General features: G+C 34.0%; 1 protein-coding gene across 2 annotated transcripts; it reads left to right on the forward strand.

Annotated features, from left to right (window-relative positions):
- The first annotated feature begins 1,866 nt into the window (after nucleotides 1-1,866).
- Nucleotides 1,867-10,087, forward strand: LOC119637625. 2 transcript variants are annotated; one of them, XM_038033803.1, is made up of 5 exons: nucleotides 1,867-5,926; nucleotides 6,066-6,153; nucleotides 6,263-6,371; nucleotides 7,255-7,554; nucleotides 8,037-10,087. In XM_038033803.1, the coding sequence occupies exons 1-5, from the start codon at nucleotides 2,443-2,445 to the stop codon at nucleotides 9,570-9,572; spliced, it is 5,517 nt and encodes a 1,838-aa protein (XP_037889731.1). In that variant the 5' UTR covers nucleotides 1,867-2,442; the 3' UTR covers nucleotides 9,573-10,087. The 2 variants fall into 2 exon arrangements, with proteins under 2 accessions (XP_037889731.1, XP_037889732.1); XM_038033804.1 differs by lacking the exon at nucleotides 7,255-7,554.
- The last annotated feature ends 6,948 nt before the right edge of the window (nucleotides 10,088-17,035 follow it).

Below are 17,035 nucleotides of genomic sequence, written 5' to 3' on the forward strand. Positions count from 1 at the left end.
CAATACCATCATCAACACTACTCTTGCATTAACCCTCAATTAACTCCACCTCTATATCCAACAAATGTTGAGAAAACCAAGATCCAAACATTCTCGAGAATTCGCCTTGGTCATACAATTGCAACTCACCAATGGATCTTGAAGCAGTCTGCCTCCACAATCTGCAGTTGTGGACAAATTCTCACTATAAAGCACATACTCTGCGACTGCCTCAATTTTGCCTTGGCTAGAAGTATTGCAGTTGGAACGATTAACCGTTTGAACATTCTACAATCAGCTTCAGAACAGAATATCAATTCAATATATTACTTTATTAATACTACTAAGCTCATTATCTAATGTACATTTATTTAAATTAGACCCGATAGCCTGTGTTGCTAGTGGTCAATGTATTTTTTTAGTCTAAGAATTTATTTCATTAGTCTAAAATTAAAATAATAATAATAATAATTATCACCTTCTCTATACATACAAAACCAAAAAAAAAAAATTTATCTTATAAAATATATAATAAAGTTTTGTCATTCGACTAAGCTAATGAAAAACGCCAAATGGTTGTTGCACATATTAAACTCCGTACAGCTTTGTCATTTATTTATGAAATTCTCTGGCAACTTTCCTCAAAAGCTCTTTCATACACTATGTTAACTTTGCTGGCTTTTTTTTTTTTTTTTTTTTTAATTAAGTGCAATGTGCACCTACATTAAAATTGCATCATTTCAGTGTAATAATTTTTGATTTGTAAATTTGATTTTATTCGCGGTAAAGTCTTATTTATTATTATAATTGCATAATGTTATGTTCTTAACAGATCACGGGCAGAATCAGACCTGAGAATATATATGTTGAATATTGTATCCAGTGTTAATCGATTTGCTGCACTATGATTTGTAAAGAAATTAAGTATATAATTTAGGTACTTCCTCAAGTCAAATCTTGTAAAAGAATACTCTTAATACGCGACTTAAGGAGTAACAGTTAATTGACGACTAACTTCTTAATGATCTCGTAAGTCGTTTAATTATTTAATTCACTTTACACATATATATCCTAAATGAATTCGTTCAATTTGCACTTGAGATAAGGGTCGTTAATGTTAAATGATATAAAAGCCATTTTCTCATCAATGCTGTTGAGATTTGCAAACCTACGAGTACTGCTAAGCCTCTGTCTCCTTACGCAATTGTAATCGTAACAATCTAACTAAAATTTTTAGGGTCCTTATTTAAATTCACAAAAGCAACCATAATAAAGAGGTCTTATAAAAGAACTACGAAGATATAAATATTTTAGATTCCTATTTATTTAAATATATTATAATTTCGTTGGGACATAGTAAGTATATGTCAATGTATGCAAGCTTATGGAAATGAATAAGCAAATCAAAATAAACCAGAGAAAGCAACATGTCCTTCTTCTGTCTGTATGTTTACAGAAAACATAAACAATATAAACAAACCTTATGGGAAATGGCCGATTTCTCGCGATGTTGAGAGGAAAGCAAGAGCAAAACGTATTAAAATGTATTTAAGGAGAGGAAAAATCAGCCTTTTGAAGAGCATATGCGGTCGGTAAAAAAGCTTTTTATCCAGTCTCCGTTGCGAAATCTCTACAAATTCTATTGCTGATAATAACTCCTTTTAGTCAGGAGATGACAGGAAAATTTCACAGTACGTATTTGAATCTTGTTGTTTACGGTTGCAATCGAAGAGAAACGCTTTGAAAAAAAAAAAAAGAAAACTTAAAAATCTAATAAAAATAATGGAAATGTATTACTAAGGAAAATGAATAAGATTTTTTTGTGCCAAATTTATGAACACAATATAATTTTTTAAAAGCTTTTAAAATGATTTCCTTAAATACTTTGAAATAATGAAATGAAATTGCAAAAATGTTTAAAAAAATGTGTGGATGAAAGCAGTAAATAAGAACTTTTAATGCAACTGAAGGGTGAACATACGAGTAACGTTTCATTTTATATATTAATATACAAAAGATGTCTGTGCTGACTTTTCTTTCAATATAAACTTATCTGAGCATTGAATTAGTTTTTGTAAGGACCTGGATTACCTTGCAGAATAATAGCGTACATATGTAATTTAAAATAATAACGCATTTAATATCCTTCATAGTCCTTGAGAAAGTGGTTCAAAGAATTGTGCATAGCACATTTCGAAATCGAATAAAAATTGCTTATGTGTTAAACAATTATTGTCAATTTTCTTAAAACTTAAGAAGCCGGCAGGATAAAATATTTCGTTTGTGTACACATAGTCATTAGTGCAGTGAAGGTGCAGTATAAGTGTAGCAGAAAACTAGTAAATATATGAAAAACAATAAAGTGCAGCAAGCTCGGGTAAACACCCGTGAAATGTCTGACAGTAATTAATTTACTTTTTGAGAATCTCTTCAGACCAATAAAATCCAAAAACTTAAAATAAAATGTTAAGCTTTTTATTTATACGTTGGTGTGTATTAATTGCCATCATTTTGGAATATTATGCTGCAATCCAGGGAGCGCCCACTACCACCCATCATCTAACCATAGGAGTTCAAGGTAATACTCCGACGCTAATGGTAACCTCCTCTGAAATTGGTATAAAACAGAATACGAAGAGAGATTATGAGCTCAAATCGACAAAGGCTATCAAAGAGGAGACAACGAAATTCGCTGAAATCCTCACAGACAAAACAAAATTAAATAAAACAAAAGAAAATAAAAAAATTCTAAAATTTAACAAGGAACCGGGAATTACGAATGGAACAATTGCAAGAGATATGCATTTATATAAAGCGGGGAAGAAAACTGCATTTATTAGTATAACGAAATCGGCTCGCGGTGCAACACCATCCCAAATAAAAGAATTCAAAATTTCTGGTAGTATCGATATTAGCACAAGTACTGAGGATACTACAATGACGCCACTTTTTGCGCCTAAGCCATTTCCACGCAATAGTACAGCAATGCTTGCAACTTTTGCCAATGCACATCAATTACAACATTTGGCATCAGGAAAACAATTAATGGATAAATCCATTATGAATAACAAGGCCAACAACAGAAAATATGCACCACAGTCGAAAGCTATATCGCTCAGATCATTAGCGACAGCTTCAACATCAATTTCTTTAACGGAAGCCACGTCGAATTTACCAAAAGAACGTGAACATATAGAATTTGATGGAGAAAGTGAACCAACAATGAAAACGTCACCAACAAATGCTAGGAATTCGGAGGTAAGCGCACCCAATGAAGATCAAATTGATGAGAAGCTAAATGAAAATAAAACAACCACAATGCAGACGTCGCTTGGTACTCAAAATCACGCGTACAATATAAGCATTACAAAAATTCCACCCGCATTAGTATTAAACAAAAACGTTACGCTTACGGCATCTCATAAAAAAAAACAATCTAATAACATAGAAATTCAACAAGAATCTATTTTATTTAAAACGAATGATGAGTCAAATACCACAAAAAAACATGAGCGTAGGGCAAATAGTATTATCGGGTTTCAATGTACTACAACACCTAAATTACCGCTTACACCATTCGCAACGATCAAAACAGAAGAAGATAAGCAGATGAAGTTGAATGCCACTGACCTGAATACCACATTACGCGGAGGGCTTTCTGCCGCAACTACACCCGAAACCATCATAAAGCTTATCGATCTAGAGAAACATGACTTTAGAGCAATTCAAAATTTAAATCATTCCGCGCATGAGTATCATTATAGTGACGGACATGATGGCGTAAAGGTAACTAAGAAGAAACAATTGATTGATAAGCATTTTCTCGAAACAATTGACATTGACGACGCCCTTGAAAAGCCAAACACTAATTCAACGTCAGAAAATATAACAAAATTAGTTCGGAATGACAATGAAACTATAAGCATTGATGTAACCACCACTACCGGTAGCCCAGATAACTTAGTAAAAATATATAACTATTTGAGACCAATAATCACGGCTGAAAGAACATTTCACCGTCCTCATAAGAATGACACAAATGAAAAAACACTTTACAAGGCAGCTATTGAAAATCGACGACACAAGGGACATATTGCAGGAATTAAACCTACAATAAAATTCTTACCGACTTCCGCAGGGCTACCATTAACCACTAATTTCGCTAACACAACTTCTATAAAACACGAAACTTTATTTTCAACTGTTCTCTCTACCACAGTATTTCAAGTTCCAGAAATGATTGTGGTTACTAGAACTCCAGTGGAGCCCGGCAACGTAGTATTTACTTCCAAAAGAACACCTGCTGAACTGGAAAAGAAGACAGAATCAAAAATTTCTGACATACAAATTGAAGTGTACGATTCTACAGTAGATTCTATTGTAGCTTCTACTAACTTTAAAGACTTCGAGGCATCTCCTTTTTCGAATAGTACTTCAGTTCGAGGAACTACTAAACTACCTTCATCTTCCATACAGCAAGAACGTTTCACTCAATATGTAATAGATCGCAGTGAGACCTCTACACCGCAGTCAATTAATTTGACGGCTGTGCGTGTGGTCTCCGGCAGACCAGAGCCTGCGGTCATAGAAATTCATATTAACGTTTCGGAATCATTCGGAGGCAATGATAGCGAAGATTTGGATTTTTCTTTCACCCATAACGATTACGTAGTCAATGAAAATGATAAACCAGAAAATTATTACGAAGGTAAAGGCGGTAACGATATTAATGTTAGACTACCTATCAATTTAGCAACGGGACAAACAGAGTCTCCGGATGGCTTTCGCAATAAAGGGGGTAGTGACGAAATTCTGGTAGTGGAAATAGTCGATACGGATAATGATACACATTCAAAACCAAAACTAAAATCCATTGGAAGCAATGATGAATTATTCACGCCTAACATGGGCGATAACTTTGCAACACCTCCTCCACCTCCTCCGCCACCTCCTTATCAACCCAGCTTTGACAGAGATTCTGACACAATCTTTTATATTTCCAATACAGAAGTTAAGGTCGGAGAATCTTTACCGACTGGAAAAACTCCATATGAACAACAACAAGAACGTAAAACGAAATTGGAAAATCAATTTTTCCCAGTTAACTATATGGCGAGCACGAATCCGAATATACATAATGGCGAGGAAGAAACTTTTCAACCTCATCACCTATTCGAGGAGGATATTATATTGTCTCCGCGACATAACCAAGCAGATTCCCTAAAAATATATCGTAATCAAAACGAGGCCGCTCCACCTCTTGACGTTACTTACGTAGGAGAGTCCATAATTGAAGTCGAACAAAGTCCAGACATTACGGCGACTACCAATCTGGCACCAGAACACATTCATACACATCGGCCTGATATTATTATACAACCAGCGATATTGCCCGAAATTTCTATAGGGGTACCCGTCATAGGTGAACTGCCACCTCAAATTGAACTGAAAGAAATTGATTTCATGCCCAACGAAGCGCAAGAGCATCGCTCAGGCGTATATGAAAACGAAAACAGCAACAACATCAACTATGTTGACGAGAATGCCATGAATACTAATGGCAACGACGAAGCAAGACTTGTCGAGTCGTCAATACAGTACGGCGGCGACCTTATAGATGAGAGTGCTGATGGCGGTTTTGATGGTGTTGAGGGATCATACCCCTTTGGCAATCCATCTGCCATAAAGAACAATAAACCAAATCATGCAGCCGACTATGTTCACTTTTCAGTGAACTATGGCGTTAATAATATGCGTAAAGACGAATTGATGGCAGATGTTGGAGGCTATGAACAAAATGAAACACTGAAAGAGTTGCTTAGCAAAACAGGCGTTAATAATACTTCTTTCAACGTAACTTTTTCGGTAGCGGCAGAGCGCTTAAGTAATGCCACAGCATTTTCTTCTCTGAATATAGATTCTAATGATTTACTTGACGAAGATGCTGGTGAGTATAATTAAGAGACGTAGTGGTGGTAGTAATTGATTATATTGCCAAGTGTGCTGTTTGTTAACTTCTCTGATATACAGAAAAAGTTGCTAATGTCTTTTTTGCCATATTTTCAAAATCATTATTCATTCTACAGAGATGGTAAACTTTGTTTCTCTAGTAATTGGATTTTTTATTATTATACTACCGCTGGTTGTTAGTGTTTCGATGTTTTGTGCTTTAAGGTAAGTACTGAGAAATAAAATATTAAAATCAGTGATTTCGTTGCATATCTTTCGTATTTACTTTTACTTTTTCACGCTAACCATAATCTGTTGTTTACGTTTTCCTAAGATATCTTTACAATAAATATCAATCAAATTCAGCGGACAACGCTGTAAATCCGGAGGCTAAGAATTTGACCGGAAAGCGTTCATACGATGACAGTGTTGAAAGAGATGAGGTAAAACAATGTTTTCCTTATTATCGTTTCCATTTACTTTCAGTTCTTTCTCTTCACATCCACCACCGGCTAATTTATTTAAAGACTTCCATAAACTATTGATCTATCCATCTTAATTTGGATCTTACTATATAACGTGGTGGTACATTCCCTTGTATTCCATCGAAAAACAAATTTACAATTGAATGGCTCAGTATTATTAAACAATTATATCAATTTTTAGGGCAAATTTATTAACTGAAATATGAAAAGTAGTTACAAAATTCTCAAGTCTGTCTGTGTTTTACCTTAGAACATAAATGAATAATACTACAGATCGAGCTGCTTTAGCGTCCACTTTATTCGGAAATTTTACGCAATTTTTTTAGAAAAAAAAATGTTTATGTTTAAATACAAAAAATGTTGGAAATCGAACAAATTCAATGTGGGTGAAGTTTAAAACTTAATAAAATAGGTGGTGTGTACGAAATTCGGGTTTATCCGAATTTGTTATTTTCTGTCATTTTCTTCCCTATTTGCTTTCTCTCTCTCTCTTTCTATCTCTTTCTCTAGTTCTTTCTTTTTCTCTCTACCTCTCTGAATTACTCGCTATATTTTTATTGTATTTTAATTTGCGGTCATCATCATCCAATTATTTACAATTGTCCTACGAGTTTGGACGAAAGAAATCTTACGAGTTGAATAATATTATTGTAACAACAGAATTTCCTTAATTATTTATAATAGACGGGCCGAAATGATTGGCTTTTTTAGAGAAAACGAGCAGACTGGACATTATTGAAGAAATTTCCAATATATTAGACTTAAATTTTGAAGGCTTCTTCTCTACTAGTTCTCTCTCTCTCTCTCTCTCTCTCTTTTCCTCTCTACTTTACCATTACAGTCGCCTACTGTTCCATCCCATACATCCCAAGAAAGTGAACGACAGTATACTTTAACAAAAAGTCAACCACTGTCCAACGATAACCTTCAAAATATAAACCAAGTGAATGCGTCTACTCACTTAGAGAGTTCAAATCGCGCTTTAAGTATAAATTCTTGCAAAATTAATGATGGGCTGTTATCCTTATCTGTGGCGTCTTTGATAAAGTCCACCCAAGGAGATAAGTGTGGTCCAAATGGTTCAATTACCAAGATGACCTTGGAAAATAATTTACTAATTGTAGAGACCGAAGAGCGCAATGTAAGTCGACACAGTTCGTTGTGCTTCTTTCTTTAACTCTTTATGTTTTAGATGTGTTCTTGCCTCTCTCTCTCTCTCTCTCTCTCTCTGTCTTGTTCTCTCTCTCTCTCTCTCTCTCTCTGTCTCTCTTTTACGTACAATTTTAACATATTCCCTATTGTGATATTGATGTTGTAAATATTTTATATGTTTGGTTGTTGTCTTTAAAAACACATACACACGGTGTAAATAGTCTATTTGTGTAGTGTTGCATACGTTACTGCTCGTTGTTTTACTCGTTTATATTCTAAAACGGTCTCCACCCCATTAAAATGGATTTTCTTAGGCTGTGTGTTCACTTACATTCATGCACGTTTCATCTTGTTTCCTTTTTTTTTTTTTTTTAGCTTTTGATGTTTTTTCAATGTATTTTGATTTGTTGCTTGATAATGCTCTATAAATTTTTATGGTACGCCACTGTGCATTTAACAATGTCTTTTAAGGATATATCACGTGTGGCTCGAGAAACTAAAATGGATTATAACAAACATGGGGTTTTTGTGGTTGAGGTAGCTCGTGGTATCGATTCAAAGTGCATACCCGAGAGTCCAATTGCTGAAAGTTCAGAGCGAATGCTAGCCGCCTTTGATAATAAGCAAAACGGTGATATAGGCTACAAAGTGATGAAAGACAAAACCACTCACAATAATGAAAGGGTTCAAATTCATTCCCCCCCACCTGACAATGAAGAGCTGTCTAGGAATCTTCATCAAATCGAAGAAGTCGACGAGCCAGTACATTCACCTCAACAAGAAAGTATTGAGAACGACTTAACGCAAGCAAACACGGGCTTGTCGCAATCCGATTTGAGTAGCACGTCGTCCAATGATTCCAATAAGGCTTATAATTACGGAAATCAAGCATTATATGTTATTGAAAATGATGATTATGCGTTAGTGTCGCCAGTTAAAAATGTGATCAACACAGAAAACACAAAACACAACTTAAAAGACGATGATCACAATTCGGAGAATGGACATAATCAAGAGAAAAATTTGGGTCAAAATAAGGAACTGAAGATCGAAGCGGTTAAAAAGAACATTATAAAATGCCATCTGGTACATAGTTCAGAAGTAACTGAGAGGCAAGCAAAAGAAAAAGACATAACTAAGCAGACCATCAGTGAAAGCACAAAGCCAATCGAGAATTTGCATCATAAACAAATGATTGAACGAAAAACTGTTTCTATAAATTCAGATGACATATGTGAGAAATGTGATGAGAGCGATGAAGTAAAATATAATCACTTAAAAATAAAAGAAAAAGAAACCAATGGCATTGTCCTGAAGAAAGAATATGTTCAGGAACTATCTCATCCAACAGATGAGGAAATAAATTTAGTAAATAATGATGAGACTCAAATAAAAAAAGAAGCTTCTGAAATTAGGTCTAATAGTTTGGGACACCCATCTCTCCTAAATAATTCCATTGGAGAATATAATATTCCACTGACCGCGAACGAGTTACTCCCCGATTTGATACCCGATAATTCGTTGATCGAAACGATTGGATTAGAGGAGGAAACCGAGATTGTTAGCGAAAATGGTTATGATAGTATAATAACTTTACCAGCCCCGCCTAATAATGATGGCGCTTTAAGTAATGATGCGAATTTACCGGATACAATTCAATTGGACTCTTTGCCCCCACCACCGTCTCCTTTACCACTAACGAATGAGAGTGAAATAGAGACGGAAACCGATAATATAGATGAATTAGCGCCAGCAGTGGATATGCATACAAATGAATTAAAAGAGTTGCATAAGCCAGGCGAGGAAAAATCAATGAATAGTGTTTACTCAGTAATTCCACCACCGCAACCACCTGCATCTGTTACTCTGAACTTACCTAGCAATGGTAAGTTGGTAAATTCACCTCTTACGCCTCCAGCCTCGCCACCATTGCATTATTCAAGTGGTCTGGCGCATGGTGGCCTATGTGCTCATATTCCGATAACTGTAGATGTGAATGGCAGTTAATATCAAGGCTTATATCGGATTTAAAGTGAATTACCTACACATGTCGACTGAAAAGCTAAATCATTTTGTTAACTTAAATCAAAACACATTAGATACTAAAAATATTTAAGCATGTATGTGGACAAAGCAACGAAAATCTTAAGTATGCGTTTGGGGAGACCAACACATACATATAGATATAATTTAAATCGCGTCTGTGTTGAGAGTAAAAAGCGATGCCTAAACTGCTATAGTAAGGGGCAACCAGGTGAAAAACTTGCTAGAATAAATAAAATAAATAAAAAAATAATAATAATAATATAATATAGAGAATAAGTTTTTACCGCTCGTTTCGTGGATAACATAGGATCTGCTACAAGCAGAGTGCCAATTAGAGTTGAATTTAGAACACTTAAGTCGCCACCCGGAAAGTTTTAGCAGTCCAGTGAGCATGCTATATGGTATAATATAAAGAAGAAAGAGAGAAAATACGATAATAATATATTAATCAATTCTCTCCCATTCTTTCTTTCTTTCTCTCTCTCTATCTCTCTCTTTCTTTCTCTCTCTCTCTCTCTCTCTCTATCATCCTTTTTCTGCCGATCAGAAGTCAGGTGTCTTTCATTAGGACAGAAAAGATCGAAAACAACATAAATTTTCTAGCTCTAGTTCCATGGTGAGCATCTACAATTTCGAAATACTTTGTATATTATTTTTGTCTAAGCACACTACAGTAGAGATTATATGCCGTTAAATGTATTAAGTAGAAATTTTTTGCAAAGCAGTAAACCCGTAAAATAATCTAAAACTAATTTCGAAAATATGTTGTGTATTTCGATGAAATGTCGAAAGCACATTGGATTTGATTAACTCTTTGAAATTCTTATGCAAATTAAATCTTAGATCAAGTAATCGTTATTATTTGCTAATCTGAAAAAGTTACAAATATATAGATAACATCTTTCTTCCTAAACACTTTGCCAAATTTTAGTAAACATTGAACGAGAAGGAAAAAACAAAATTTTATGGTATTAAGCGTATAACTAAAACTTATCATTAAGTTGCATTTGATTATTAAGTAGGAAGATAAACTATGTTAAACGAAATAAGTAAGCCTTTACCAGTATGGAAATAATATGAAAAATTCTAACTGGAACGAGTATACCGTACTACATAAGTCGTATGCAAAAAAGGACATATTATTATTATTATTATTATTATTATGATTGAAACGTGCGTGCCAAAGATAAAAAATGATTGGAATAAAAACCACGAAACAAGGCCTTTTTTTCCGAAATGAGATCTTTAAGTGTTGATATTATTTCCGCAAGCGTCATAACTGTTAATAGAGAGTACATACTCGATCTACATACAAAAGTTTATGAATCGACTTTTAAAAGATTTTTTCTTGATAATAAGAGATTATAAGAGATAATTATAGAATGCCTTCGTGAACAATGTGATTACGGAGATCGGAGCGAATCGTCGAAAAAATATTATAGTCAATATCAATTGTTTGCCTTTATCTTTATTTGCACGAGATAGCGTGCGTTTACAAGAAATAAGGGGGTAAGAGATTTATAATGAATGCTATAAAGATCCCTTGCAAGACTTGGTGTTAATGTGTAAATAATTTTATTTAAAAATGGTGTTTTGTTGGTATCCAAATTAAAAATTATTATATAAACAAAATCCACGAAAGAAATTAAATTCGACCATTGTCTTTTATTAAATTTAACCCGAAACTAAAGGGTATTAATATGATATCAATGTAAGCATAACATGCTGTACAAGTGTACATATGCAGCTATGCAAGTATAACATAATACATATGCCAGCTGTGCTGTGTATAACACCATTTCAGTGTATGAAAGCGTAAGCATATTATTGCAAACTTGTAACGCGACATACATGCAATATAGATACGTGTATCTAAAAGATTAATAATTATAAGAAGTGAAATCTCTAATTAGCAGATATTTTCTAAATTGTGGTTAAATTTCCAATAAGTAAATAAAAGAGATGAACTCAGAATGAAGGTCGATATTGTAGAAAAGTTTCAAAGCCAATATTCATAATGGCAATAAGCGAAAAAAAAATAGCCATATATGCGGACAAAAATGAGTAATAGTAATTTAATATGGATGATTGCCGTACAGATTTAATTGCACGATTTTCAATCGCGTAGAATGGAAGGGAATTTGATTTTACTCAGCTTTGGCTGAGATATTTAAGTTTGAGCGACAAATTGAAACCACGTTATTGGACATACGGACAGAAAATGCAGTGCTTAAAAGTTCTGTATTGCATACATCTAAATATTACGCACTTAATGAAAAATCAATCGTATTATACTGTTTCTAATGGCTGTAAGATAATACGTCTATTCGTACATATACACAGATTTGGCGTTTGCATGTACTGATATGAATTAATTAGTATTGTTTATGGTATCTTTCTTCGAAGAATAATTTAGTAATATTTATTTCAAATACAGATAAGAAAAAATTGATCAAATTTAAAGTTGTCCAAAATAAATATATATATAAAAATTAAGTGAAAAAAATTATATATAATGAATAATTCAATGTACCACCTAACATCACGCATATATGCAAATCTATGCATACGCGTATATATATGCATATATATATATATTTATATATATATAGTGTATGTTTACGTTATTATAAAAATAAAAATTTTTACAAATACATTGTCTTTAGCGCGGCCAATGCTCTTAAAAGGGCCTTGAAAATAACTAATCGTTTTTGTCGTTAAAAAAAAGAAAACATTACACTTTTGATACACATAGTCAGACGTTTGTCGTATGTTTAAATGACTAAAACGAAGATCTCGCATCATTTCTTGCGATAGGAAAGCATTTAAATATTTCGTAATTTTTTGTATTTAGGATTCTGAGACCGATTCTGTTCGTCATTTTGCTCGCTTGGTTATCTGCATGATTATACAATTCTTCAAAATAGGTAAAATCGCTAGAATAGAAGTGGCAACAGCGAATTTGGGGAATAGATCATTAAATCAATTAAATGAACGAAAAACAAAACACGTAAACCAATGCGAGTTTAGAGAAATGATATCCCTTAAACTCAATAATATACATATAAGTAATAAAAATTTGAGCGATTTTCGTATTTTTAGTTCTGATGATGCGAGTTTAACATTTGACTTAACACGAATACATATAGTTTTTGTTTTACTATTCATTTATTTTTTATTATAATTAGATTTGAGTTCTGAGTGAAAAACATTTTTAACTATACATATATACATGTAGTCGTGAAACAACATTTACCCAAACCATAAGTGGATATAAAATAATTGTATATGTGATTGTTATTTGACTCCTCGTCTAATTAACTTTAAATCAATGATTATTAATTATAATAATAATAATAATAGAAATAATAATACTGAAAAAATAAAAAAACGAATTACATTTAAAACACGCGAATGTGCAATTTTTTTAATATCCTACTCTGTTGTGGTTGGTGGGTAAGACCGACAATTTAATAATTTGAATCCTATGAATCTAAAGATTGATATGAGTTTTTTTTAACAGAGTGCCAGCAATAAAGTAAATAGGATAATTAATATATAAATAAATTGAAGAAATATAGAAAAAGATATAAAAAAAGATCAGATGCGTGATTTATGTCAAAGAAATTTACTTTTAAATATGATTATTAGGGCGTTTATTATGATTCACAGCTTAATACAACGCCATGTTACGGACAGTAGAGTTTTGTTCTATTCAGATAGAAAAACGGACAGACGGGCGTGCTTAAATCCATTTATAATTTCATATGGATCACGAATATATATACTGTGTGGGTTCTTTGATAGTTCCTTCCGGTCGTTGCAAACGGTGTGGAAAAATGAATATACCGCTCGGCCTTCGGTAATGAGTATAAAGACACAACTTTAAGTGAAGTTGATGAGATTCTTGTCACTTCCGATGTCTCACGAGGAAGTCGGTTGGGATCGATGCTGTTTATTTTATACATTGATGACCTCATCTTAGCTATTGAATCTGCTCATATCCTAATGTACGCAGGTTACGTCAAATTTTTTCCGCCGGTTACTTCGGAAACTCAATGATGTCTCTTCCAAACTGACGTAAATAATTTAGTAACGTGGCAGTCCTTCAATTTTATGTGGTTAAACGAAAAGAAATGTGAGAAGCTGTCATTTTCAAGGTGGAACATGTTCGCAAGGAAATCTTTTATACACTGCAGAGGGTGGATTCATTTCTTGACCTAGGTATCTTGTTTGATCATCAACCTTCGATTCAATTTGCATATTCAACACTCTGTGAATGAAGCTATATCAGTGCTAGGCTTCAATAAACGCTCGTCGAAGGAATTTGACGGCGCATATGTGACAGGAGGATTATACGTCAGCTTAGTACGTCCTGCATTTGAATAGGCCCCTTTTTGAATTCCATTCAATCTCTGCAAAGGCAGTTTTTGTTGTTTGCTCTAAAAAACTTGTGTTGGGATCCATGCGCCATCCGCCCCCCGCCCTCCTTATGAAAACATGTTGCTACTTATATTCTTGCCATCGCTTGAGAAACCGAGGATGGTATTGGGCATTAGTGGCAAAATGGTGAAGCTGATTAATGGTACCATTGAGTAGCCGTTTTTGTTGAGTGCGATTAATTTTAACGTTCCTTCCTGTCCAACAAGATACTTTCGTTTGATTAAACTTAGCCGATGCAGGCTAAATTATGAGCTTGTTAATCCACTTATGGTTCTCCGTAGCAATCAGAATTACCTTTAAAACTCTATTTCCTTATCGGATCCTCTTGCATCCACTAAGATTACTCTTTTGAATGCTCGCGCGCTGCCGACGTCTTACATAAAATAATAGTTAAAGCCTATTATTCGGAATGCTGATACGGAATTTGATGATATTACATTGTTTATTTTCTTATATGTTTGTATTAATTGTCTATTGTTGTACGACTCCTTCACTTGAATTGTAATTAGGTTAAGTCTTCAGATGTATTAATTGCGCAATTCAGCTGAATCTTCGCTGTAGCTGAATTCTGTATTTATGGAAAATAAATAAATAAAACTAAATTAAATGATAAAAAACTATTTTGTTTTTTATATAAACTTTCGCTATATAAAAGCATCTAGGACGGCTTTAATGTCTGAAAAATTAGTTATATCGCTAGTTATAATAGTTGAAACTTATTTCGACTTCGATATGTTCAAGTATCAAAAAGGTCCAAAAATCAAGCAGTTTAAATTACGCAACTTAAGAAATTACATAATTGGACGCATATAGGTAATTCGAAATAGTTTTTAAGTCTTATACTTCTTACACTTTAGCTGAACCATACGAAACCGGATATGTTTCTTATGAAAGAGTTTTAAGACCTTCGAATTTACTTTTTCGTTTATTGTTTTATCGTTATTTTGGCCAACAAAAATTAAAGGTTGTATTTATTTTATTTTATTTATTCCACTTATATTAGAAACTCAACTAAACAAATAACAGTCGAGTTCAATTGGCTCTTAATGCAAAACTTATATTAATTAACAATAAAATTGAGTATAAGCATAATAAAACAAATAAGAAGAAAAAAAAAAGAAAAAGAAAAAAGAAAAAAAAGCATGTACACTATCGGCATAGGAGCACACTTACAACCGGTACAGGACCAAATTGCAAATGAACCCCTAAGCCATCGCAAACATGCATAAGCCTGGCAACCGATAATAAATTGACAATAATTCACTTTCGAAACGTAACGACTTTTTAAGGATAAAAGCTAGTTTAAATACGACATAGGTAAATCGCGCGTATTAAGCAATGTTGCTTTAATGGACTTTAAAGAGTCCGATAACGAGAATAAGTGGTAGACGTCATTTAGGTTCTTGCAAACGACTCTGAGCGGGTTAAACGGTTCGTAATTATATCTGCGCGCGCACACACACACACACACACATCTCATAATTAAATTTACACTGATTAAGCTTAATCAAGATAAAGTGCCTAGAGAAGCGGTTAGGGACATTAAAGCTTATTTCACCAAGTAATAAATACGAGTCAATAGCACCATTTATTACTTTAATTAGAAAAGAAACGTCAAGAACAAATCTACGTTTCTCAAGAGACGGGAGGGACACCAGAAGCAACCTATTTTCATACGGAGGAAGAGAGGCAATCGGAGGCAATCCAAATTTCTAAGGGCAAACAGCAAGAATTGCTTTTGAACAGATTCAATTGAATCTATGTAGCACCTATATGAAGGAGACCACACAACAGAGGCATACTCGAGTATGGGTCTAACCAAACACATGTGCAGCCCTTTCGTAATGTAGGGATCATCAAGCTCTTTGGACCACCTCTTTATAAAACCAAGCGCGGACCTAGCTTTGCTAATCGAGAGCTCAATATACAAGTTGAAACGTAACCTATGGTCAAATAGAACTTCTAAATCTGTGATCGAATCGACGTCCTCCAACTTATGTGAATCTATGAAATACTGAGAAATGAATGACTTTCTTCCTGAGAAAGAAAGCTTCTTACATTTACTCAGATTTAGTTTCAAAAGATTCACAGAGCACCATGCAACAAAATTATCCAAGTTACCTTGAAGCTGATGTGATTGCGATTCTACAGAGAATGAGGAAAACAGTTTCACATCATCTGCATACATTAAGATCTGGCTGGAATTAACGACCGATGGGAGATCGTTAATGTATAAACCAAATAAAATAGGACCTAAGTGACTTCCTTGAGGTACGCCAGACGTAACGGAGAAGTCATCCGAGGTGATGGAGTTAAGCAAAACCCTGAAGGATCTATTGTGCAGATAAGAGCTTATCCATTTCACTAAGTAGGGGGGAAACCAGAGGCTTGGAGTTTAAAGATAAGTAGTCTATGGTTAACCATATCAAATGCTTTGCTCAAATCAGTGTAAATAACATCTGTGCGAGAGCCGCTAGAAAAAGCCTTGAAAACATGACAGGTAAACTCTAACAAGCTAGTGACTGTAGATTGCCCTTTACGAAAGCCGTGCTGGTGCGGAGAATTATACGAATTAATGGCAAAGGCCAAATGCTGAGTCACAATTCGCTCGAACAACTTGGGCAAGACACTCAACTTGGCTATGCCTCTGTAGTTCTCAACAAATTGTCTACTTCCACTCTTGTGGATAGGAATAAGGAAACTACTCTTCCAGCATGAAGGGAAAACACCTAAATACAAGGACATGTTAAAAATCTTTGAGATCACACCACATAACTCGACAGCGCAAGATTTAAGTACACATGATGGAATTCCATCAGGTCCAGGCGAACAACTGTATTTTAGAGAACTCAACCCTTTAAAAATATATTTAAAAAAACTCAACCCTAAAAAGAGTATTTAGGATTAGCAAACACAGACGATTTAATGAACTGAATCTGTATCTGCAATAATATTGGTGGTTGAGGGAGTTAAATCTATGT

Source organism: Glossina fuscipes, unplaced genomic scaffold (assembly GCF_014805625.2).
Source record: "Glossina fuscipes isolate IAEA_lab_2018 unplaced genomic scaffold, Yale_Gfus_2 60, whole genome shotgun sequence".
Lineage (NCBI taxonomy): Eukaryota > Metazoa > Arthropoda > Insecta > Diptera > Glossinidae > Glossina > Glossina fuscipes.

Excerpts from the sequence above, each read along its gene's own strand:
- LOC119637625 (XM_038033803.1), top strand. The coding sequence starts at position 2,443 with ATGTTAAGCTTTTTATTTATACGTTGGTGTGTATTAATTGCCATCATT. Across the intron at positions 6,154-6,262 it reads TCGATGTTTTGTGCTTTAAG|ATATCTTTACAATAAATATC; the intron begins GTAAGTACTGAG and ends CGTTTTCCTAAG. Across the intron at positions 7,555-8,036 it reads TAGAGACCGAAGAGCGCAAT|GATATATCACGTGTGGCTCG; the intron begins GTAAGTCGACAC and ends ATGTCTTTTAAG.